This window comes from Ochotona curzoniae, unplaced genomic scaffold (assembly GCF_017591425.1).
Source record: "Ochotona curzoniae isolate NIBS_2020 unplaced genomic scaffold, NIBS_Ocur_1.0 contig_3190, whole genome shotgun sequence".
NCBI classification, from domain to species: domain Eukaryota; kingdom Metazoa; phylum Chordata; class Mammalia; order Lagomorpha; family Ochotonidae; genus Ochotona; species Ochotona curzoniae.
The window spans coordinates 3,441,055-3,466,699 of NW_024465751.1; the positions used below are offsets into that span (position 1 = coordinate 3,441,055).

At 42.2% G+C, this 25,645-nt stretch overlaps 1 protein-coding gene across 4 annotated transcripts in view; it reads left to right on the forward strand.

Moving 5' to 3' along the window:
* The first annotated feature begins 1,536 nt into the window (after window positions 1-1,536).
* Window positions 1,537-25,645, forward strand: part of ADCY8 (adenylate cyclase 8) — a 216,540-nt gene continuing 192,431 nt past the window's right edge. For 3 of the 4 annotated variants that reach the window (XM_040979450.1, XM_040979452.1, XM_040979451.1), the window contains exon 1: window positions 2,112-3,065. In XM_040979450.1, the coding sequence (XP_040835384.1) occupies window positions 2,112-3,065 (954 nt within the window). Of the gene's footprint in view, window positions 3,066-25,645 lie in introns of all 4 variants that reach the window. The other variant, XM_040979449.1, reaches the window with a different exon arrangement.

A 25,645-nucleotide genomic window follows, 5' to 3' on the forward strand; every position in this document is an offset into this window, starting at 1 on the left:
AAGGACACCACTGGGAGCCGCGAAAGCGCCCAGGACCTGACGTCATTGGCCATCAGCTGACTGCTCCGGGCCGGGCTCTACCGGCTGGAGCCTCAGACGCAACTCCCCTGCTCTGCCACCTGCAGCCCGGCTGGTGCTGTTGCGGCCTTTCTCGGCTTGCTGACCGGGAGCCCCTGGACCCCTCCGTGCCTGGTGTTGGCACCAGCTCACGGCACATTTACTTGGTCCACAGCCGGCGCCACTGCAGGCTTTAACGGAATCTGTTCGGCGGGAAACCTGTCCTGCTCCTGGCTGGCCCCTGGAAATGCCTTTCCCATGTCCTGTTTGACCATTACTGTAAGCTGATGCTGAGACATGCAGGGGCCACCCCTAATTCAACGCCCCAGTCCTCCAGCCCTCCCAAGACATATAGTAAACACTGTCTCTAGGGCTACTTTTTTTTTTTTTTCCTTTTTTCTTGATGGGGGGAGGCGGATTTTGTTTTCAGTGGAAAAGTTGGATTCGCCAAAAGACGCCCGGGTTAAGGAGGACGGAAAGAACTTTCCCACAGCGCCGGGCTCCGGGAGTCCTTGAGTAAAGCGGCCCGAGAGTCCTGGCTCGGCACCTGCCGAGGTCAGCAGCCAGTGCCTTCCAAAGAACAGCGGAGGACGCGGCCGGCTCGGCCAGCTGGAGCGCTGGCCGGCAGCGCGGAGCGAGCGCCTGCCCGCCGCCGCCGGCTCCCACGCCGGGCGCTGCGAGTGGCGGGACCCGGGCTGGGGGGCCGGCTCCCAGACACTCCCGCACCCCAGCCACTCCCGCACCCCAGCCCTCCGCCGGCTCGGGGGTGTGGCCTGGCGCGGGGGGCGGATCCTGGTCGCCGCCGGTGTCTGACCGCTCTCCCAGGTCGCCAAATTCCTCCCGACTGCCGGGCGCCCGCAGAGCGCTGCAGAGCGCCGGGGTGGCACGGGCCCTCGCCTGCATCCGGAGGCGTCCCTGGAGACCGCCACGAGACCTCGGGCCTTCTCTGTCACCCAAACCTTGTCCCCACCGCACCCGCCGCGCTTCCAGTCTCAGCCTTCGGGATTCGCACCAGCGGCTTCTCAGAGCCCTTGGCTTGAGAGCCTGGCTCACTTCCCCCCCCGCCCTCCTGCCTCCGGCTCCTCTGAGCTGCAAGCCAAATGGACTGCAAAGAGCGAAGTGACTGGGATGGGAACGGAGCGCTATGGCCTCCCCGAAGCACAGCTGGACGCGTTGACCGTGCCTGATAGCCTAGGCTGGGACCCTGGGGCTGGTGCTCCCGCCCCCAACGGCACCCCATCTCCCTGGCGGAGGCTTCTAGACAGAGTCTACGCTGCGCTTGGTCAGTCTCCGCTGTGGAAGTGGCAACCGTGAGGAAAGAGCCAAGGAGGGAGCCCATTCCTCCAAATTAACTCTTCGGTGACTTGTTAGCGCTGGGGCTGTCACCTCGCCAACACTCCCGCGGGGCACCGCTGCCACCTCCTGGACCTGATTCCTCCTCCAGCCCTGCCCCCGTCCACAGCTCCGCCCCGACTCCCCATCCCGGCGCTGTGGAGTTCTCTGAAGGGTGTCACAGCTGCTAACTTCGCAACCCCCGCGGCGGCCGGTCACTCCCGGCTATCCCCCAGCCCCCGCAGCCGCCCAGCCGTGGGCGTCCCGAGCCCAGTGCCGCAGCCAGGACCCGCCCGACGCGCAGCAAAAGCAAAGCGCCCCGGCACCTGGGCGCCTCTTGGAGACCAAAGACTGCGCCAAGACGCTGAGCCTAGAACCAGCCAAGGAGCCAGAGCCCGGGAAGGGGCTACGTGGCTCCGATTGCCGCGGCTTCTGCGGACGCATAGCCGCCGGCGCCACTGCGCACTGGAGCTCCGCGGACGGGCGGGAGGGCGGCGCGCAAGGACGCGGGAGTCCGCAGCGATCTTCGCAGGCGCCCGTTGCCACCCCCACCACCACCGGCGCACTATGACCTGACCTGCCAGGCCCCCGCCCGGGACACCTGCAACGGGGAAACGTAAGAGAGAAGGACTTTCGCCAGGCTCTTCAAAGGGGGTCTTGAGGTCTTTGGCACCGGTTTCCCCAGCCGCCTCCCCTAGGTCCTGCCACGGCGGCCGGGCGCCATGGAGCTCTCGGATGTGCGCTGCCTTAGCGACAGCGAGGAACTCTACACCATCCACCCGACGCCCCCGGCCGGCGACGGCGGGAGCAGCTCCCGGCCGCAGCGGCTGCTCTGGCAGACGGCGGTGCGACACATCACCGAGCAGCGCTTCATTCACGGGCACCGGGGCGGCGGCGGCGGGAGCGGAGCCTCCGGGAAAACCTCGAACCCTGCGGGCTGTGGCCCCAACCACCACGCGCCGCAGCTGTCGGGCGAGTCGGCGCTGCCGCTCTACTCGCTGGGCCCCGGGGAGCGCGCGCACAGCACCGGTGGCTCCAAAGTCTTCCCGGAACGCAGCGGGAGCGGCAGCGCCAGCGGGAGCGGAGGAGGCGATCTGGGCTTCCTGCACCTCGACTGCGCCCCGAGCAACTCGGATTTCTTCCTCAATGGGGGCTACAGTTACCGGGGGGTCATTTTCCCCACCCTGCGCAACTCCTTTAAATCCCGGGATCTGGAACGCCTCTACCAGCGCTATTTCCTGGGCCAGAGGCGCAAATCGGAGGTGGTGATGAACGTGCTGGATGTGATGACCAAACTCACTCTCCTGGTCCTCCACCTGAGCCTGGCCTCAGCGCCTATGGACCCGCTCAAGGGCATCCTGTTGGGCTTTTTCACCGGCATCGAGGTGGTGATCTGTGCCCTTGTGGTGGTCAGGAAGGACACCACCTCGCACACCTACCTGCAGTACAGCGGTGTGGTCACCTGGGTGGCCATGACCACCCAGATCCTGGCAGCGGGCCTCGGCTACGGGCTCCTGGGCGACGGCATAGGTTACGTGCTCTTCACACTCTTCGCCACCTACAGCATGTTGCCCCTGCCGCTCACCTGGGCCATCCTGGCAGGCCTAGGCACCTCACTGCTGCAAGTGGTCCTGCAAGTGCTCATCCCCCGCCTGTCTGTCATTTCTGTCAACCAGGTAAGGCTTGCCTGCCTTGCTTTCCCCCTGGACTCTTCTTGGTTTGTTTATGAATTGTTTCAGGAGGGTGGTTCCTTTTCAGTAGGGCCCCTCCCCTAATCTGGCACTCACTTGCCTGGCACCAGGGGAGGGGGCTTGGTCTTGAGTGAGGTGGTATCTGTCCTCAGAGGAACTGGAACTAAATGACCCCTGAAAGTTTACCAATTCTCTACCTTTCTATTCCGATGCCGCGAGTCGCTCTTCTCAACTGACAAAGTCTCTTCTTCATAACTCCAATCTTCACTCCCGTACCTGCCAGAAGACACGAGGGGAGGGGAAACACCTGCTCTGTAGCAACTTCACTCCTAAGAGTAACTGTGGGGTGTGGGGAGGACCCTGGAGCTCTAGTTAGTTGGCTGAGTATCTCCATATAGAAACTAGCATTTGCTCTGCATTGAGTTATTGCCAGTGCTGGGTACCATCCACGTGGCAATCTCACTGACCTTTAAAACAACCCTATGACACATATCTTTGGGTCACAATATTTCTTGTTTTGGGAATCTGAAATGCCACCCCTCATTGCAGAATCTTTGAATAAAATGCTTTGAATAAACGAATCTCAGAAATTGGAGGGGACAGGGTTCTTGGCAAAGAATACATGTTTTGATTCATTGCAGGAAGTATTTTGATGTAGACAATTTGAAATATGTAGGTGGAATCTCCCTCTTGGGTGTCATTCCCCCCTCCACACTTCCTTATCAAATATGGATGTGTCCCCGAGGAACAGCATTCATGCTGTCTAAGGTAGACAATGATCGTATTGTTTGTACTCGCTGAGCCAATACATTATGAATGGCCCAGCACTTCTTCACCAAAGGCTGGTAGGTCCTCGGAGACTAAAAATGAGGGTTTCTTGGGAATGAGGGCAGTGTTGAGCAACAGTGTTTTCACCTGGCAGGTTGGAGCGAGCTGCATGGACAGGAGGATGCTTTGCCTGTCCCGAGTCTCCCCTAAGCCTTGGTGTCTCTTTTGTAATATTGAAAACATAAAGCTCCTCTTTCATCTGCTCAGGTACAAACTACCGAACGCTACTCCTGGTTTTTAGACCTGGCATCATTGGGGTCTTTGGCCATCATTGATCTCCTCTGAGCTTATGGTCCATTCAGGATCCTGCCTCCTTTCTGATGACTCTAAATCCATTTGTCCCAATGCTTATCTGGTTAGCTGCTTTCGTAGCGCTTTATAAAGTCTCTCTGGGTGAAATGAAGAACATGTGAAGTCTATGGCTGTGGACATCAGTCACGAAATGGGAAGATGAAACAACCACGGATGTTCTCTGAAAATGAACATGAGCTCCTAATACTCACCTAGAATAAGGCCCTGATTTTCAAAGAAGTCATGTGCTTCGAAAAAAGAAGTCATTAGGCTTGTATACAGTTATGTGGCATATTATCCGTGTTTTTCAATCCTATATATACTAAGATCTGAATTCTAGTACATAAAAATGTACTTTCTTCTGAAGTTTCTCATTCTGCTTTTCATGTTCTATGTCATATAGTTCGGCATCAGCATATCCCTTCTTCCCCTCACTTGCTCCTCTTCCCCGTTCTCTGTCTCATCTCGTTTATTTCCCATATACTCTGCTTGCCTTTCTTCATGTAACTCACTAAGTTGTTTTCATAATATATCAGGGCTATTGGATTATATGCATACGATTCCATTTGCTAAAACCCATTTCCTTCTCGGCACACATTACTAAAAGACTTCATCAAGTTTGGAACAGTATTTAGAATAACACATCCTAAGTGGCGATGTATGAGTATTTTCAAATTTCCAAGTATAGAGATGATTTCTTTGCCAAGTGAATCGAGAAAGTAAATTTTGGCTTCATCTGTGTTTTATACTCTGCTCAAATACTGCCAGATGGACCATGATTAAAAATAATCTTCCAAATGTCTTCCCACCCCACCCTATCAACAACAGTCCTCTGCTGCGAGAACCAAAGTCCTGGTACATGTAAGCTAAAGCTGATTCGATTTCTGCTTGGATGGGAATTGGAAAGAACCTGTGAGTGTAGAGGTTGAGTCCTCTGTACCACATTCTGGAGGAACGACCAAGGCGCTCTCCCCTCACTTCAGGTGCTGAAAGAGCCTTTAAGAACATTTTCCTTTGGCGCCCTCTAGGCTTTCAAGCTTCCTTCCTAGGTCTGCTCATGGAGACTTAATTGTTTTTGTTTTGTTACGTTTTGCTTTGCTTTGCTTTTAAAGATGTTGTCATTTGTTTGTTTCACTAGGTACTATATAGCTTCCCATAGTTGGTAATATTTTAAGGCATGCCCAAAGCCATCCAACTACCCCTTGTAGCAACAGGAGTAAAATTGCTGCTTCTTTCTGCTTATTTCCTTCTCAGCGCCTCCTCAGACTTTAAATACACCATCTGTTTTTCTATCTTTCAAAGTTCTCCAGCTCTTTCTTGCCTTTTCATCTTTGCACCTGCTGCCCAGGACAGCTTTTTCCAAGTCTTCACCTGACAGTCATATTCTCAGCGCTGCAGAGTCTCAGATGCCATGATCCTCAGTGCGTGTATCTCCCCCACCCCAGAGAAATGCACTGTCAGGAATTGTCTTATTTGTTTGTATTTGCCACGATTCTTCTCCCCACTCTCACAAGAATGTAAACTTCCTAGGTGCAAAAGGACAATGCCTACTATTTTCACCTCTTTAGCTTCAGAATCTAGGAATATGCTTGGCATCTAGTGGGCATCAGTCACTTAAAAAAAGGAACTATTCACTGCGTGTGCAGTACTGTGTTGCTCAAACTGTCTCAAAGATGCATGTGCACATGCCCACACACATGCAACTAAGGTAGTCATTTACGCATAAACAGCTCTTGGACAAATCATGGCATCATAATAATCTGTATTTGTACAGTTTTCACACATAACTAAGCACCTTCATGTCCATTGTTGCATCAAAGGATGACCACATGTGGTATCATCCTTCGTATCCTTCATCTTTATTTCTGAAAAAATGACAGAATCATAGAAATTGTAGCGAGACAGCCCAAAGACCACAAGACTAAACAGGTTGAGGGAAATATTCAAACCTTGGCTCTGATGCTAACCAACCAGTAGTATTTTAGGGTTTATCCTTTCCAACGCACAAGTGTTTGATTGTTCAAGAGCCAGGAGTACCTGTTTCATCATTCAGGAAACCCTCCTTATAACATGTGAATGAATACTTAACAATGAGAAAGTCACAGGGAAATTAGGAGGGGAAAATAATGGAATTGATGGGCATAGCTGTATGCAGCCAGCTTTTCATCCTGCCTAGCTGGACACAAGCATGCTAACTGAAGCCAATAAGCACAGGAATATCACCTTTCTTTGCATTTGTCCTAATTCCTTTTGAGAGGATGGCTCATGTTTAACTTACCATTTTCAAGAGCCAGGAAACTAAAATGACAGTACAGAGTCAATTCCCCTTGGCAGCCTTTTCACTTCACTGAAAATGCTATTTTCGGATGTCATAAATGAGCCGGGGATTGCTACGAGAATCTTTCTCCTTCTTCCCTCTTCAAGGAAATTACTTCTGTGTCTGCGCAGGACAATGGACATGCCATACATCTCAGTAAAGGCCAGAAGTGAAGGACAAACCGCTGTGTTTGTTTGCCCACCCTTTGCACTATCCTGTGGATATGGGAAGCAGCTGTGGAGACCATCTAGCAGGTCCATCAGCAAAATGAGGATGGGGGAGGGCGGGGGAGTGTTTACTCCACTCATTTAGCAGGTAAACTGCTTAACTTCCCACCTAAATACAGATATTATGCATATATAAGCCACCATTTTCCTTGGCAGGTTGAAATGTTATAGGTTAGTTCAAGAATACTGAGGTTAGTTCAAGAACTCTATTTTACCTTCACCATGTTCAGGAACAGGTAACTTAGGGCTACAGTTATTCCTTGAGAAGCCTCACCTAATTCAAGTTAAATAGCTGTGTATTTGTAATTCAAACCAGGAAAGGAATGCCTTATTCTTATTCAGATTTGTCTCTGACATCTGGATTACTTCCCACTGCTTAAGCCACCTATTTATCCTAGCAGTTCAACTTATTTATCAGGAACTTCATTATGAACGGCAGTTTTGTTTAAATAACTTAATGACCAGGTTATATTTATTAGATTTCTTTCCCATGGTGGGCAAATTCACATCACAGTTACTATAATGAGTATTTTATTCTCTTTTAATTGCTGGTGGCTATAATATGAGTTACCTAACATTTGAAAGTCATCCTGTCCTCATTCTTTAGCTCATTAGCACTAAGATGGTGGAAATCATTGAGTTATCAGAAAGCTGGGAGGCAGTAGCACATAACCAGGAAGATGATGGCATTCTGCCTCCCTCTTGAGGATTCTAAAATGTTACAGCCAGTGTCTAATTAGTCGTATATACCTCTGGCTGAAGGAGGTAAGTGAAACTGTTACAGGGTAGGGATTTCTTCAAGATGGCTCAACAAGCAAAGGCAGCCAGGTAAGTAAATCCAAGCCAGCTAGTGCACAAGGTCATGCTGCCAGGCTTTAATTTGCCACGCAACATTTTCTTCCCTGGTTACAGACATTGCATAAGACAATACAGACTAGAGCCAGAATATGCTAATTAAATAATGATCCTTAAACTTGACTAATAACAAGAGGGTATTTAGCCTACCATTTGGCCTTTAAAAATTCCTGTGGGAAAATGCATTTTTATAATGAGTGTGGTGACAGTGTATGACGTTTTATGGTAGAGACTAAGTAGGAGACAGACTGCGTGTGGCTTAACTACACATTTCTGATTATTACGGTGAAGTCACTGATTTGTAAAGATAAAATGAATAGATGGATTAGCAGCATCTCTTTGCCATTTATAAAATGTAAGCATCAGCATATGGTACTATTTGTTCCTTGTCTAAGTTTAAGGCCTTTTGTTGTTAACGCAAATAGAGGGAATTCTGTGACTACTTAATGCATAGCAAATGGCATGCGTCTTTAATCAGCCCAACTTTATAGTTGATATCAAGGTAACACATCAGAACATATAAATACATATTAAATGAATAGGACTGGGCTCTGATATAACACACCCTCACTGTATGTATCTGCATTTTTAAGTACTCCAAATACCCCCATTTCTGTGCATTTTTCTTTAGCAAATTCACATAGGCTGTAAAAAAATAATTGCAACATTCCAGTGTGCCTGAGAAAAATGCCTTTCAAAAACAGATTTGAGTGACAGTCTCCCAGGAGATTCCTCTGAATGCCAGGAAATGGAAATATTATTATCACTTACTTGTGAAAAATACGTAAGACTCTCCCTTTAGGTCTTGTTTCTCCACCTTCCACCTCCACAATTTTCTTCCTTCCGTCCTCCCTTTCTTGTCCCCATTCTTTCATCATCCTTTTTCCCTCCCTCCCTTCCTTCCTTCCTTCCTTCCTTCCTTCCTTCCTTCCTTCCTTCCTTCCTTCCTTCCTTCCTTCCTTCCTCGGTTCTTTTCTATTTGTATTTGCGTGCTGGTAGAGAATAACTTTGCAAAAGAAATTTTTAATGATTGCTGAAATGACCAATTAAAGCCCTTCAACCCTGGCCTGTAGACATTTTTGCCCTGGAGCTGCAAGCAGATTTGATGTCTGTGTGTTTTAACAGAATCATAAAATGATTGTGTGGCAAGTGTTTTTGCAAGACTAAATTATGAATTTGCTTTCCATTGTATGCTGTAATATCACCTAACTGGTATCAGGACATAATAAAATTAAAACTGCAGGGACTATGGAGTCTCAACTTCTGGAACAGCTGTGGCAATGTCATGGAAGTACGACAAATGTGCCAATTGTATTTACCCTTTTGTGATCAATGGCATTTAAAAAGTTCCTCAAAAGTGAGTGAAAGCAAGCCCAGTAAGAAGGGATTTTAAAAACAGTTTATCCCAAATCCAGCATTGCTGCTAGCAATGCAGAGGACACTAACTACTACAATCATGCTGATGTGACATTTCACTGTTGTATAAATATTTCTTAGGTTGCTAATTTATTCGTTTCACAGTGTCTATTTGAGTTGATCCTGTGTGTGCTTATTTCCAGCACAGGCGACACTTGCAGCACTCATCACAAGCCTTTCCTCACATCAACAATGGGTGCCATCTTGATTCTATGCAAAGCCTAGACTTTGCAGTTGGATAACATATCAGTTCACTTGACATATTGCATCTGAAGCTTATTCCTAGCTCTTTCTCTGGCCTGGAATTCAAGTAACTGAATCTGAAGGTTGACAGCAACATTGAAGGCTCAAAAATTGTCATGATACGTAAATTTGAACCCCAGTTAGTGAGACAGCAATTTATGTAAGATAATTTCTTCCCCTGAATTTTCCTAGTGCTTGAATAGAGGAAAGCTTCCTTAACCAGCCAGAACAGAGCAGGGAGCCATGCTACTCTGTGCTGTACTTGCCCTGCAACTGTAATTGGATCTACACACACAAATTCTATCAGTGAGTTTTGTTTATGAAGGACTATTTTAAGAAGTCAGGTCACTTAAACAGCACTTCAGAAGGCAACTTTCTCACTGCAATATTTTTCACAGTCAGCCTTGTGGAGCAGAGGAAGAATGCAAGATGGATTAATTAACCTTGGAAATGCCAGACATTCCTAGGGAGATTCAGCCATTGCTGATGGCAATAAAAATCATTTTACCAGCAAACTTCACCATGAAACTTCCTCCTCCAAAGACAAACAGAGCTTAGGACAATATGTTGTCACATAAGCACACATTTGCATCTTTCCTTGATCTCTGTTCATTGGGCCCCAAATGGGTATTATGTAAATTGACATTTGAGTTTTATTCAGCCAGAACATCCTTTTTCAGATTTAATACCTTGCAATACCTCCCATAATCAGTAGCTACCAGCATTTCTGTCCTATCTCCTCCCCTTTCTGTCTTACATGCTCAAGCTCAAGTGTCCCTAATAGCAAAATGTGTTATAAGCACAAATATCTCACAATTAGAAAATAATAGTGCAATACAATGTTAAGACTAGATGAACTTGACGAACTCATTGTAAAGATGGACCACATTAATGATCCTTTTTGTATTAATGAGTGACTTTTAAAAACTGCTATTCTATATAAAGTGCATACAGTGTGAAATCTTCACATGAAAATAGAAAGTATAACCACTTCATTTTATAAACAACACATCCTTCTTCTATGTCAGTTGGTTTTCCAGTTGACTGCAAGAAACCATTTCAGAAATCTTTTCTCAATTTATATGTGCATGTGAATGTGTGTGTGTGATTACATTGCTGAATGCACATGATTGCTTATAAAATAGAATCTACTGAGGATTGGAGAATGCATAATCAAAATGCATGCACTTCTGTAACTCATAATACAAGAAATGCAACATAAAATCTCTAAGATATTGGGGAAACATGCTAAAGCTGCTGGAAGACTTGAGGATAGGGAAATACAGGAATGTGCTGACTGCCCTCTAATACTTGATCATTTCATGATGTCTCCTATAAGACCAGTGAATGACCATTAGAATAGTATTCATTGCAAGGTGAAGCTTTGCAGTAAATGCACATGTCCTAAGTTGATGGGAGAGATTGCTGCTTTTTAAAAAATGAGATTCCTGCCATGGGGTTTCTGCACAAGGAAGCTGAGATTCTTGTCAAGTGAGTTGTTCCTCAAGGTCAATTGAAAGCCACTGGCTACATCTAAAAGCCAACAAACTTCCTTACAGGCTGACAAGGAGAAGGACACAGGCCAAAAGACCAATATGACCAAAAGGCATTGGGCCAATGGACACTTCTTCCCTTGTTAGGTCCTTAGATAGTGCTACCCCAATGACCTCTGCTTAGATTTTAAGGAGCAAAATTTTGGCACATGGCCACTGCAAAACAAAGAAAGGACAGCAAATAGATTAGATTTTGCTGATCCTCAAAAAACTTACGATTTCATCAGAAAGCAAGAGCAAGTGGGTATAGAGTAGATCAGTTAGTCAACAAATGTTTGCTTTGTAGATGCTTGCAATGAAAGAATCTCAACTGAATACCACACTTTTAATGAAAAGGAATGAATGAGCAATCAATGGAATGAACATAAGCATCTCCTTTTGACTGCCGTCTCTTCACTCACAGTCTATTGGGGGGAATGGGAAAATGATAAGACAAATTGGATCTCTGTTCATTATAAGCAAAAATGCATCAGTAATTATCCTACCAAGTACCTTGCACAAAGAGAAGTACAAGTCCAGCTTTCACCAAACAAATGCTAAAGCGGTCATTAGATAATGTGAAGAAAAACATAAATATCCAAGTCTTTTAAAATACACAAGTGGATCTGAATTACCTGTGGGTATAATTCATTCCTGGACATTTTTAATGGATCAGGTCCACCTAAATGAAATAGAATCCAAGTATAGTACCATCCTCTCCTCCTCTATTGTGATTCAGTTCCACAGTTCTAAGTCCCAGGCCCAGCTCAAGAACTCTTTATTTTGCATCCCACTCAAAATCATGCCTTTAGCTTTGTTTTGTAGGATATGTAACTTTTCCCAAATACTAGCATGTCCTTTGGCTTGTCCTCATATGATGGATGCTCACACTCCTGTACATCTGAGATGCTACAGTGGGCAGAAGGTGGAGGTCATGCTCAAGAGAAAATGATCTGAATCATTCCTAAGGGAAGATGTTGAACAAAGCGGGTTGACATTGTTGAGCACCAAATAAGATGATTAATTACCTCCATCATTTCCTGCAGCGTGACACCTATTGCCTGAAAATGACGTCATTTCCTGGCCGGGTCAGTTATCTACTGACTGACAAGAAGCAAAGGAAAGCCCAGTTTTAGGTTTGGGAACCTACTGCAGTTAACTAAAGCATTCTTCATGAAGCTTGAATAAGTTTATGAGAAACTCGTAAGCTTTTAGTTCTGTGGAGCATTATTCCACTTAGTTTTTCTGCAATTAGTTTATAAAACAAAATCAAGAAGAGATTGTTTGCTTTCTTTTGAGCTGAAAGTCAAATCCACCCCCCCCCCATTTGTGGTGAATCCTTCATCTAAAAATGTTTCAGAACCCCAGACAGTCTGTCTTCAAAAAGCACAAGGTCTCTCCTTTTCTATTTATGAGACAGAGAGATATTTCCCTGACTCTCACCAAGTGAAATGTTGATTTTTATGCGGCTTTTGGGGTTCTATCTAACCATCTCATCCTGATCGGAACTGTGCCAATGGACAGTTAGAGATATTTCTGGAATCATGCAAGTACATTTCCTTAAAAATGTAGAACCACAAATTTTCATCCTACTTTTTTTTTTCTTTGCTATGGATTTTTCTGAGTGACTTTGATAAAATAAGCGGTTTGGCTTCTTAGGGCAAAAATTTTCTCATACCTTAAAGTCTGGACAGTGGGAAGTAATGCAGAATTCTTGAACTAGATGTCCCTTCTCCTAGTGCATTCCTCTTCGCTTAGCCTTTGTTCCTGCTCCATGTTTCATAGATGCGGGCTTCCAAGTCGTTCTCATCAGTTGAACTGTGATCCTCTCAAAGTCAAGGCAGTGCCTGAGACACTGTTGAGTCTTAACAGCATGACCCATGAGTGGTGTCCTGTTGTTTCTTCTGGAATACCTTCAGGACTGCTCCTCAACCTCCTCTCTAATGTTGCGCATCCATGGATTTCCACTCAATGTATCTCCCCATTAGCTTACTGACCAACAATTTCATCCCATCTCTCCTTCTGTTACCTTGAGCCATGTTCTGCTCACTTCTAACTCTATCTGCAACACAGTTTTCTCCACCAATCTACGACCAGGAAATTTAGCTGGGTATCTCCATCTCAGTGCCCAACAGGCTGCTCAAGTTTAAGAAATGAAGCCCACTTCCTACCCGCATCCATATGGAAATCTGATGATCTGGTCTACTGATGTTGGAGTCCATTCACAGATCTCTCTCCTGCTTTTTGTGTCTTAGTGTAGTTACCCACTCCTGGTTTATTTCTCAAATCTTTCATTCCACCTGCTCATCCACTCAGTGTGATCTTTCCTAAAGGCTAGTACCAGGAATATTCTTCTGTAGAATCTTGTCACCACACTCTGACATGCCCTATTGGGCTCTGCCTACTTGTAATTTCTAGGGGGAAAAATCCCTTTTTTTCCCTGTTAGCATTCACTCAGGTATCACTCATTCCCGAAATTTGGCAGAGTGGTAGAAATAAGGCAGTTCCCAGAGTTTCCTTTATAAGGTGCTGTCCCATTCATGAGAGCGCCATCATCTCATGCTCTGATCATCTCCCAGGGACTCCCACCCCTTCATACCGTTATCTGTGGGTTAGTACTCGCACAGATGAATTTAGAGGTGAGGATACAAACATTTCAGGGCTTGGCAACAGCTGTCCACCACTTATTAATTCATTCCTTCATTTAGTACTTTGTATGCCAAACATTTATGAAGTACCTTGGCATGCTCACTGCAAGTGATAAGGACACTAATAGGAAAAAAAGCTAACACCTTGTTACCAAGGAGATGGCCATCAATCAAATAATGACCTGGATAATTAAAAGATTTCCAATTCAGTGAAGTTCGTTTAAGGCAGATTTGTTGCAGATTCATGACTGGAGCAAGGTAAGTGAGGTATAGGGTACAAAAACTCCACGAGGCACTTACTCTCAGGCACCGATCCTTAACTTGTAGGGACTGTGAAAGGAAAGATCCCTCAGGTACCCAATTTGCCTCATTCTGGTTCAGGTCATTGGTTCTATTTAAAAGGAAAAATCTGTCCAGAAGTGAGATGAGAAAATTATTTTCAATTATGATCTAAAGAAGGAAAGCAAGATAGCAAGTAAGATGGGAATTGTGCACTTTTTAGTTCTGTTACTAAGCTGTGTGCCTTTTGAGGTCAGGATCTGTCCTTTTGTGTGTCTTTGGAGTGGACACTAGTACATTCTGAGAGAAGCTTGCTAAGCTTGCTAAGTGCCTGACAATCATATTAGCATCAATACTGCTGTTTCCCTTTTTATGCATGAAGATGTTGAGCTCAGAACAGTGACATCATTTCCCTTCCAGTCATGTGGCTAATAAAAGAGTTCAATCTACAACTGCTTGATTCTAAATTTGCCCCCTTGGTTGGATGGTTTGTTATGGCCACTTATTCTCGATTAACTATGCTAATTCTGAGACAATAAGTTACAAATAATGAAAACAAAGAGAAATGAAATTTGTGTCCTGGGCAGTAGTGATGCTTGCAATTGAACTGTCATTTAACAGTTGGGGTGGGAGGGTCGATAGGGGTAGAGCATCAAGAGTCCTCGGAAGCTGTGCCTCAGATTTTCCATGCAACACACTGTGACATTGCACAAACAGCTTGTGACTGCCAAAAGAAGGTCTCATTTCTCTAAAATCCTATCACTGTGAAACAATTTCTGAGTTTCCTCACAGCCATAACGATGTTTCCCATGAGTCATTAGGAATATGGACATTTATATACTTTCCTGACTTCTCTGATCCTGAATATTGGATCATGGCAATCCTTACAGAGAATGTAATTTGTTGAGGATTTTGACCTCTGAGAACCTTGGGAAGATAATGATAAGTAATGACTTAACAATCACTGAATCACTTCCTCGATTGTGTTTAACATTATTTTATCTAATTCTTTTCTAGTGGCTTAATTAGATTGGAACCATCACTTGTAAAATCTTATGTTTCTGCAATCATTCATTGTGTTTTGAAAGTACTGCTGCCAGTAATATTTAATTGCTAGGCAGTTGTTTCTTTTCACTCTGTAATTAGTGACATCATGACACTTTTCACAATCGTCTGTTTTTATATTAGTGTTTTTTCCTTTCAAAATGTCATGTAAGCTGTGATCAACAAGCCATTGTATGTCAATATTGCCCAGCTGGTATTGATCTGTGAATTTACATAGCCTGAAAATACATAAAAGAGAGTTTGATTTTATACATTTTTTTTATTTGTCTGTGGACCTCAGGCTCCCTCCTCCCCCCAGGAAGCAGTCAGTGTAGTCTGCAGAAACTCACTTAATCCTGTTGTACTTTTTTTTTTTTAAAGATCTATTTATTTGTATTCAAAAGACATACTTTACAGAGAGGAGAGATATAGACAGATATCTGCTGGTTCACTCACCAAATGGCAGCAGTGGCCGGAGCTCAGCCAATGTGGAACCAGGAGCTCTTCCGAGTCTCCCATGTAGGTGTCATCATCCACAGATTTCCCAGGTAGTAGGCAGACATCCAGGACATAAATGGGGGCCTATATGGGATGCTAATGCTTACAGGTGAAGGATGAGCCTGTTGAGCCATAGTGCCAACCTCAATCCTGCTATAATTTTAGTCATCATTCATTATAAGATGAGAACTACATACTTAAGTAAAGACATATTGTATGCTGCTGAGTACAAACGAGGGCTCCCAATGGAATTGTTAAATATACATTGAGAGCAGGATATTAGATTTCCTTCCATTGCCAATACCTACAATGCTATGATAAACTTCAATAGCAGAATGTTGAACTTATGACCGTGGCTGAAGGACTTATACTATTGCAATAACTTGGGGAAAAACACTTGGGTAGGGAGAATGGGAAGATGAAGGGTGAATCCCCGTGCCTATAAAATCAAATAATGGAAAATAAGATAAATAAAATAAAATAGAATGAACAACTTTTACCATCACAGACTAGAGGGGAAAAAAAAGCAAAAGATATCCTCACTGTTTAGAAGTAAAATAATAGATTAATGTGAATGAATTGTGAACCAATAAATGCCTATCGCTGGCTTATAATGCCAATCACTGGTTTATTAATATTTCAATAAAATCATAAAGATGCCTAATGTAATAATAAGTGGTCAGACTACCTGACCTTTCAATGGCATGAAACTGCCAAACACAGGACACAGTCACCAGGTGAGTCTATGTGCTCACCGAGTGAATGGTGGTGCAGCCAACAGGAGGGCTGTTACAAGTGGACTGCTGTTGAGAAATCATTTGCTCTTGATGCTGCTACATCCTCCTAAAGAAAGCCATTCCTCCTGTTAAAATCTTCCCTAGCTTTATGATAGATACAAATTTCCATTCAACATTCTTAAAACAGTTTTAAAAGACCTGACTACCTTGGTTCAGGCTAATTTGAACAGATTAAAAGGTCAAAAAGATTCTTTAAAATATTAACTACCAAAATTTAGCCCCCAGGCCTATTTCCTCCACATGGCCTTATCTCAAACTATGGACTTATCCTAATATCAAACAATTAAATCACAGAAAAATCCAAGGCAGTCAACTCACTCAGTCTAGCAATTAGGATACTAGTTAAAATGCCTCCATTGCATGTCAGATGCTTTAGTTCAATCCCTGACGCCAGGTCCTAATGCTAGGCTCCCATCAAGGCAGTCTGTTAAGAGGCAGCCATGATGGTTGAAGCAATTGGATGCCTGCTACTCAGTTGGGGGATCTGGACTGAGTTCCTTGCTCCTAACTTAAATACGGTATATCCCTACCCACTGTGGGTATTTGGGGAGTGAACTAGAAGATGAGAGTTTTTCGTCTCTCTGCCTGTCAAACAAATATTTTTTTAAAAAAAAGAAAAACCAATCCATTGTCAATAAAAGCAGTACAAAAACTCATGGTAAGGTACATATCAAGTTACTTCTAACGAACAAAATGCACAAAATATTCTAGAGTGATAGCAGGTCCTTTTCCAGACTAGACTAAGCACTAACATATAAACCAAATGAAATCGGTCTTGCACTGGTGGCCAAGTTGAAGATATACTCTGTCCTCATTGTGCTGCTTCTTCTGCTCCATGACCCACAAGGCAACACAACCTTCTGTGAAATGATTGAGGAACACTCACTGCTTTAGAAAACCCCTCCTCGGGCCCGGCGCGGTGGCGCAAGCGGTTAAGGTCCTCGCCTTGCACGCCCGGGATCCCATATGGGCGCCGGTTCTAATCCCGGCAGCCCCGCTTCCCTTCCAGCTCCCTGCCTGTGGCCCGGGAAAGCAGTCGAGGACAGCCCAAGGCTTTGGGAACCTGCACCCGCGTGGGAGACCCGGAAGAGGCTCCTGGCTTCGGATCGGCATAGTATCGGCCCGTTGCGCTCACTTGGGGAGTGAATGATCGGACGGAAGATCTTCCTCTCTGTCTCTCCTCTCTGTATATCCGCCTTTCCAATGAAAAAATAATAAAAATAAAATCTTTAAAAAAAAAAAAAGAAAACCCCTCCTCCTAGGTGTTGGACCACTCAAGACTTAACTTAGGTATTCCTAAAGGGAAGGGAAGGACAGAACACACATTTGACGACTTGAGGATGTTAGCGTTGTAGGTGTAGGTGTTGGCATTGGTTAATGAACATCAGAAAACGGCCTCTTTGTTTCAGAGAATCCTTGGTACAAGCCAAGAGTTGTATCTGAATCTCATATGGTTTACACACATTGTATCCATTCCTAAGTCAGGATTTCAGCTTAAGCCTGTTTGACTTCAGATATACGTGGATTCCTATTGCCCCTACCATTATTAAGCCATATGTGCTGGTGGCCATTTAGGTAAAAGTCATATTCACGTTTTGTAAACCATATTCAGTTATCAACTTTCTACTGGGTGTTATAATTGAGGGATGAAAAGCCGATAAAACACAATTCCTCTTCTTGAATTTTTATTGTCAGAGGAAGAAGAAAAGCTCTTTGTTGTTTCCTGGCTTGCCTCCAGTGATGGCTCTGCCTTAAGCTGCAACAGATTTCAGATGGAGTCCATCCCTTGGTGCTCTAAGGACTGGAGAAGTAACAACCCCCCCTATACCTGAACTTCTGACATGCCTGAAATAAAACTAAGATACAGAGAAGAAATCTAGACTTAGAAGAATGTGGAGTTCTAATGACTTCACAGAATTCCATATTTCTCTAAGACCAGACTGGTGTGCACACCAGATGGAAAATGAAAAGAACCATCACATAATTTATCAAAATATGCAGAACAGGTCGTTATTTTCATCCCAATCCCTACCATACTGAAGCAAATCTCTGCCTTTTCTGCTTCTATTCCTGAAAGTAATCCAGATATAATTGCCCACTGAATTCTAATTCATCTTAAAATCTGATTTTCATTCTACATTCTCTAAACTGGTAAACTATTTGAGAATATATCTGGTAACCTGTGGCAAGCAGCTCAGTATCATCTATGCTTCAAACTCAACTGGACGATCACCAGCAGGAATTGTCCCTTTATCTTAAACACTGAACTAGACTTTTCATCTCCAGCTGCATTCCTGAATGATTTTGTGAAGCATTTTAAGTTGTTCAGGATAAGCATTTGATGCCGGGGTTAAGGCACCATTTGGAATACCTACCTGTTTTAACAGAGTGCCTGGATTTGAGTCCCAGTTCTAATTCCAGTTCCAGATTTCTCTTCAAGTGCACCCTATGAGACAACTGGTAATAGCCTAGGTAGTTATGCCTCTGTCACATATGTAGGCATTTGGGAAGTTAACCAGTAGAAAGAAGATTCTGTCTCTCTTTCTGTTAAAATAAAATGAAAATAAACAAGTAATAAAATATTTTGTATTTTAAAAATCTATATAAAGTGAGTAGATTTCACATTTCTCATGCTGTAAATTTAGAAGCATAGAGGCTCTCCTCTTGCTACATATTCTTTTTCAAATTATTCCAATATCATACTTACTTGCTCCATAGTAACAAACCTCACTTCTCAATATGTAAAGGTGCAATGACATAGAAAGTAGAGAGAAAAGGGAAAAAAAACAAAATAACAAATTAAAATAAGCTAAAATAAAAAACTAAAATAAAAAAAGGAAATATTACTATGGAATATAGATCCATGCTATACACAACAGTTTACTCACAGTATGCTAAATCACTTGTAGAAATTATATTTTGTTGTGATTGTTTGTGTCTTGTCGCAGATCAGAGAGAACATTTGATATTTGTCTTTTAGGGTTTGGTTTATTTCACCAAGTATAACGTTTTCCAACTGGATTAATCTTGCTACAAATAGTGAGATTTCATTCTTTTTTGTGGTTGAATATTATTCTATAGTGTATTCACCACAATTTCTTTATCAAATTGTCAATTGATTAGCAGCATCTGGGCTGATTCCGTATCTTAACTATTGTGCATTACACTGCTAAAAATGTGGAGTTACTGCTAACTCTCTCATATGAAGATTTCGTTTCATTTGGATAATTCCCAGAAGTAGGATGACTGAGTCATATGGTATATTTAATTTCAGATGTCTGAGAAATCTCCATACTGCTTTTTGTAATATTTGCACTAATTCACATTCTAACCAACAGAGAATTTGAGTATCTTTTCACTGACACTCATTGCTTTATTTTTTCTGTATGATAGCTGTTCTTGCTGAGGTTAGGTGGAACCTCATTGTGGTTTTTACTTGTATTTCCCTCATAGGTAGAGAACTGACTGGTTTTTTGTATGTCTATTAGCCATTTGAATTTCATACTTTGAAAAATGCCTGCTCATGTCTTTTGCTCATTTCTCAGCTGAAGTATTTATTCTGCTATTGTTGTTTGTGGAGTTCTTTGTAAATCCTGGATATTAATCCTCTATCGCTTGTATAGTTTGAAAAGTTTCTTCCATTCTGTTGGTTGCCTTTTCACTTTATTGATGATTTACTTTGCAGTGCAGAAGCTTCTTAATATGTAACTCCTTTGTTTAATTTTGCTTTAATTATCATTACTTTTGGGATTTTTAATGAAGTCTTTGCCTACTCCTGTATCTTACACAGTGTTCTTAATGTTGTCCACTATTAAATTGATAGTGTTGGATCATAACTTCAGATCACTGATGAATTTAGAGTTTAATTCTCTATGAAGTAAAAGGTAGAGGTCTTGTTTCTTACCTCTGAGTACTTAGTTCCAGTATTCCCAGCATCATTTGCTGAAGGGATTGTCCTTTCTGCCTGGATTGATTTGGACTTACTTCTCAAAACAAAATTGGCTATTGATGTGTTGATTCATTTCCTGACTTTCTGTTCTGTTGATGTTCACGACTGCTTTTATGCCAGTATCATGCTGCTTTGGTTACAACCACCCTGTAGCACATCTTAAAGTCTGGTATTATGATATCTGCAACTAAAACCAATGATCTTTGAAAACACAAAAAATTCCACGACTGAGAAAAGCTAGCAAAATCAGTCCCATTCATGATAATGGCAAAAACCTTAAATACCCTTGAATAAATTTAACCAAGGATGTGAGAGATCTATATGATGAAAGTTAAACTACATAAAGAAATAGAAGAGGACACCAAAACATGGAAAAATATGCAATGCTCGCTCATGGATTGATAGAATCATTATCATTGTCCATATTATCAAAAGTAAACCACAGACTCAGTATGATTCCAGTCAAAATACTGTGGCCTTCTCCTGAAATAAAGAAAAAAAAATGACCCCCTAAGTAACTAAAGCAATCTTAAGCAATGAAAATAAATATTTTAAATAATGCCTGATCCCCCTGGGAGACTCCTCTTTTACCCATATCAACCCATTTAATACATGCGATGATTCCTCTGCGCTCATCAAAGACTGAAAGAGAGATGGAAGCCAGCAGAGAGTAAGAATGCAGGTCATTGATAACACTATTAAGTTACCATAATAGCCCCATACTGCGCTTTTTTTTTTTTGTATTTTAAGTAATAGAAATATAGTCTTTATCTTTTTCCACTTTCCTTTTGGCTCCCCATGACCAATATCCAATGCCATTTTTAATGAATACTAACCACAAAATATATTCATAGTACATTTCTCAATAAATTAACATTGACTGCTCCTTAAGTTAACAATGCAATTACAATTCTCCAGATTTATACTTAGCTATATGATTGTTTAAACAAAAAGAGACATTTCCATTTTATGAGTGCTGATTTATTTTTATTTTATTTGTTTTCCATGTTTGAGATATGGGGAACAGAAAGACCCAGGTCAGATGTTATGACATCTGATGTATAATTTACAGCCCTGGAATAAATGCCAGGCAGCAGCTACAGCTGCTGGAGACATGTGCAACCATTCCCCCAGGGAAGATGCTGAGGCTCTCCTATTTATAACTCTTTGAAAGTGCACCAGGCTTGTGAGATTAAAAATCCGCCCCTGGAGTTACCAAGCAGAAGGCAGGTGTCCATTGTTAGTGACTTGGGACAAAAGAAAAAGGAGTGAACTAAATCATTTCTAAGCTTAGGACTCAGCAGCTCTTGAAGTCAGAAGGTTAAATATGGACAACTAAACTCTGAAAAGCAAATAAGTCTAGGAAGAGTCCTATCTTTCAAAGGAAGGCTGGATATTTACTCCAAGCTGTTTCTCTAATCATTCCTCCCTCTAGATCTTGATCGTGCTTCAAGGCTTGTTTGTTCCATCTTTTCACTTGCCAAGGCCAGGGAGCTCAGCAGGCAACCCTGTCATTTTTCCGTCTTCTGCTCTGCATGGTGAATCTCCTGCACATTGTTGAGTATCCTTGAGTCCATGCACTGCTGCTTCCGCTCTGAAACTGAAGACACTATCCCTTACCCCAATCATAGTAGCCTGCGTATACTCTCTGTTGCCTCTTGGCAATATACTGCGCACAGTGTTCGCAGTGAATCCTATGTTCTCATCAAGATAGCTTGAATTCCTTAAGCAAATGTCAGATTTCTTTTGCTCTTAACACGGAGACCAAATTCTTTCCAGTTGCTGACCTCTCAAATCTGATTTAATCCCTCTCACACAATGATATTCCTCATCTTATTGTCAACTCTGAAGTCACAGTGTCATTAATTCAAAGGATACCCACCTTCTTCTTTGCCTGCCCCCCCAATGGTCAGTTTGTGCCTCTCCTGCCCAATATCATCCTCCCTTAGTGCCTTTCAGGACTCTTAATCAGTCAAACTTCCTTTGTTTCTTAAGTCACAACTTAAGCATATTTTTTAATTCACTTGATTTTTTTCTTAGAACCCCCCACCCCCGCTGCCCTCTCTATATGGAGAAGAGTTGGGCAAAGAGAGGTGAGAATAATTGTTCCATGTCCTTTTCCCTAAATGGCAATACAATCACGATAGGAAGTGAGTCATATTGCTTGCTCATCTGAATATTTTCAGCATTCCATGTTTGATAATTACTAGGAACAAATTAATGATGCTATTGGGCTGGCATGTATGGTGTTGGAAGTTCAGTGTTCAAAATGGTAAGCTGAACCTGAGTTGAATTAGAGTTGATATAAATTCTTTTGCTCTGTTTCTGGCCCTTTTCTGCTTGGTTCAAATCTTGGGTAAGATTAAAAATTGCAGATAAATTATTTTTAGAACCATAGCTTAACAGGAATTGTACCAAGAGAAGATGGCCTAATGAATCTGCCAAGCTGTAATGACAAGGATCTTGCTCAAAATTTCTGTGCCAAATGAATGTTTTTCTTTTAATAGCTGATGTTCTGGTGAAAATGGTTGTGGTTTCCATAGTTGTCTTTAAAGAGATGACAGCAATATTAGTACATATAATCACCACTTTCTTAGTGTTTATCATGCGATCTTTAAATTAAGCTAAATTATCAGATCAAAATGGAATATGTGAACCTCATGACAAAATTGACACTAATGTAGTATTAGATATAGAGTTAAGATACAGATAAATAGGCTGTTACTACTGCGGAAGATTTTTAAGTCATATTCACTTGTAACACCAAATTTCAGAATGGAACTGACAAGATTAATAAACAGTATAGAAAAGTAGGATGTGAATCAATTGACTTTATAAACTTTCTCTCAAATTTTTCTCTTGATTTTGCTTGAGCACTCTAATCATTGGAACTCACTCCATCCCAGATAGCTTCTTGTTGTATGTGATAACACTAATAGAAAATAGTGTTTATGTTGATATGAGATTGACAGCTATCACATTTGTCCACTGCAAAGATCAGAACTGCCTAACACACTACAGAATCTCATTTTCATTGTTCTTATTACAGTCACTTTTCTCCACCACCTTGCTCTTTCTCCTCCTTTTTTCATAGCATGTTGAGTTAAATAGAAAATGTTGTTTCTGATGGGAACAACTCATTCAGGAAGTTGGCAGATCAGGTGGAAATTCAAGGATGAGATTTAGAGATAGCAACAAATTTTTGTGATTCCTTGTTAGGTCTTCACTGCTAGAAAACAATCATTTGCTTCCATTAATGCCATTCACTGTATTTTAATCTTTAGAAAACTTACCTCCTAGATGTGTGTGTTCTCAGGTAGAGAAAGGTGAATAAGACTACTTGGGTTTGTATATAATTACTGGTTGTATGTCCTGTCAAGTCATCCGGGCTCATAAGTTTCAGTTCCCCCATTTGTAAAATGGGAGTAATTACAAAATGTTTCTTATGAAGAAGTTTTAGCATAAACAGATGACCCTGGTAGAAACTTGGAAGGTTGCCTTGTCCAACAGTATTGCCTCTCATGGTGCAGTGGAGGCTCAATGAGGTCAGAGACCTTGATTCTCTCCTTATTGCCATTTCTCCAGGCTCTGGACCCATAATACATAAAAGGCATTCCATGAATGCTTATTGAATGAACCAAAAAGAACCACTGTGTGGCATAGACAACCAGTGCTAACACTGGCAAGAGGCTTTGGGCAAAGCACAAACCCATAACCTGGTTAACAAAAATGTATACATTCATGAGGTTAACTGATATTTCCAAGCAACTAGGCTGAAAGCTAAAATAATATATTGTATGCAAACAATAAGATGGTGTATTTTATGAAAAGGAAAATAAAAACCAGTTTGGGAACCACCTTGAGTCACTATTTTGATTAAATATTGAATGAGAACATGTATTTCAGAAATAGATTTTTATTTGAACTAACATTTGCTTCAAACGACCCACTCACCCAGAGCACTTAAGCCAAGAAAGTACACTTGGCATTTGTGATACAATTTGTATTTAAAGTTTAATGTACAATATGGTGTCATGACTTAATTACAGAGGGCAAATCACTAGGCAAACAGCTTATCTGATGAGGAAACAAGGCTGAAAGATTTCTTAACACCCATGCATTTAGCAGGCTACAGCCCTGGCTGTTCATACCCTGTGAGTTATGAGAACCACGTAGTGCCCCATCTATTTGTTCAGTGGAGGAAGGGGGACAACTCAAAGCTGCAGGCAACAGCTTACCTGTTACTTTGCATTCTGTAAATTCTATTAATTTATGTATCTGTTTTATTATACAGTTTCATAGGGGAAATCCCTGGGGTTTCCATTCTATCCCTCCCTAAGTCCCCTTCCCCCAATGATTTCCCTTCTGTTATGACAATAGTATAGTCCTTCTAAAATAGTTATATGTCCACCATTCTGCTATTTAAGCGTATCTTGGCATTGTAGGTATGGTGGATGGCAGAGTGTAACATTCTATCATCAATATATATTTAGCAGTTTCATTGGGAGTCCACCTTTGATTTGAAGTAGAGATGTATACAACATTATATCTTCACATCTTCATATGATAGTCTCTATTATACAGTTCCTCTAACTTACTCTATGTACATGCATATTTACCTATATATTATTGATCTTGTATTGTGCATGAAGGTTGGCTTCTATCAGAAAGAACATATGATATTTGTCCTTTTGGAACTGGCTTACTTAATTAACTGAGCATGATAGGCAAATGGTAGAATTTCATTCTTTTTTAATCACTGAGTAGTATTCCATACATTAGATATGGAAGTGTATTTACCCACTCCTCTTTTTATGAGCATCTGGATTGTTTCCAAGTCTTTGCTAGTGTGGATTGTGCTGCTGTAAATACAGGATTACAGCTGTGTAATATAGGATTGCAGGTCACTTCCTCATATGCAGATTTCATTTGCTTTGGATATATCTCCAGAGGTAGTGTAGCTGGGTCATACAACAAATAAATTTTTAGTTGTCTTAACACTTTCTATACTGACTCACATAGTGGTTGTACTAGCCTACATTTCCACTAACAGTGAAGAGGGTACCTTTCTCCGCACATTCACAGGAGCAGATGTTGTTAGTTGAGTTCTGAATGTAGGCCAAGCTCACTGGAATTACGTGGAACCTCAATGTAGTTTTCATTTGTATTTCTCTGATAGCTAGCGAGCCTGAGCATTTTTTTTTCATATGAATATTAGTTATTTAAATTTGGTCTTTTGAAAAACTTTGTTCATTTTCTTCACCCATTTTTTTTCACAGAATTTTTTTTTTTTTTTTTTTGCTATTGTTGAGTTCTGAAGGTCTTTGTAAATCCCGAATATTATTCCCCTATCAGCTGCGTGGTGCGTGAAGTTTTTCTCTTCACTTACTGTTGCTTCTTTACTTTGTTGATAGTTACCTTTGCTGTACAGAAGAGTCTCAGTTTTATGTAGTCCCACTTATTTATTTTGAATTTTGGCTGCCTATGCTTTTGTTGACTTTTTAAAGAGTTATTTATTTTTATTACAAAGGCAGATATATAGAGAGAGGAGGAAAGACAGAAAGAAATATCTTTTGTCCTATGATTAACTCCCCAAGTGACTGCAATGGCCAGTGCTGCGCATATCCGAAGCCAGGAACCA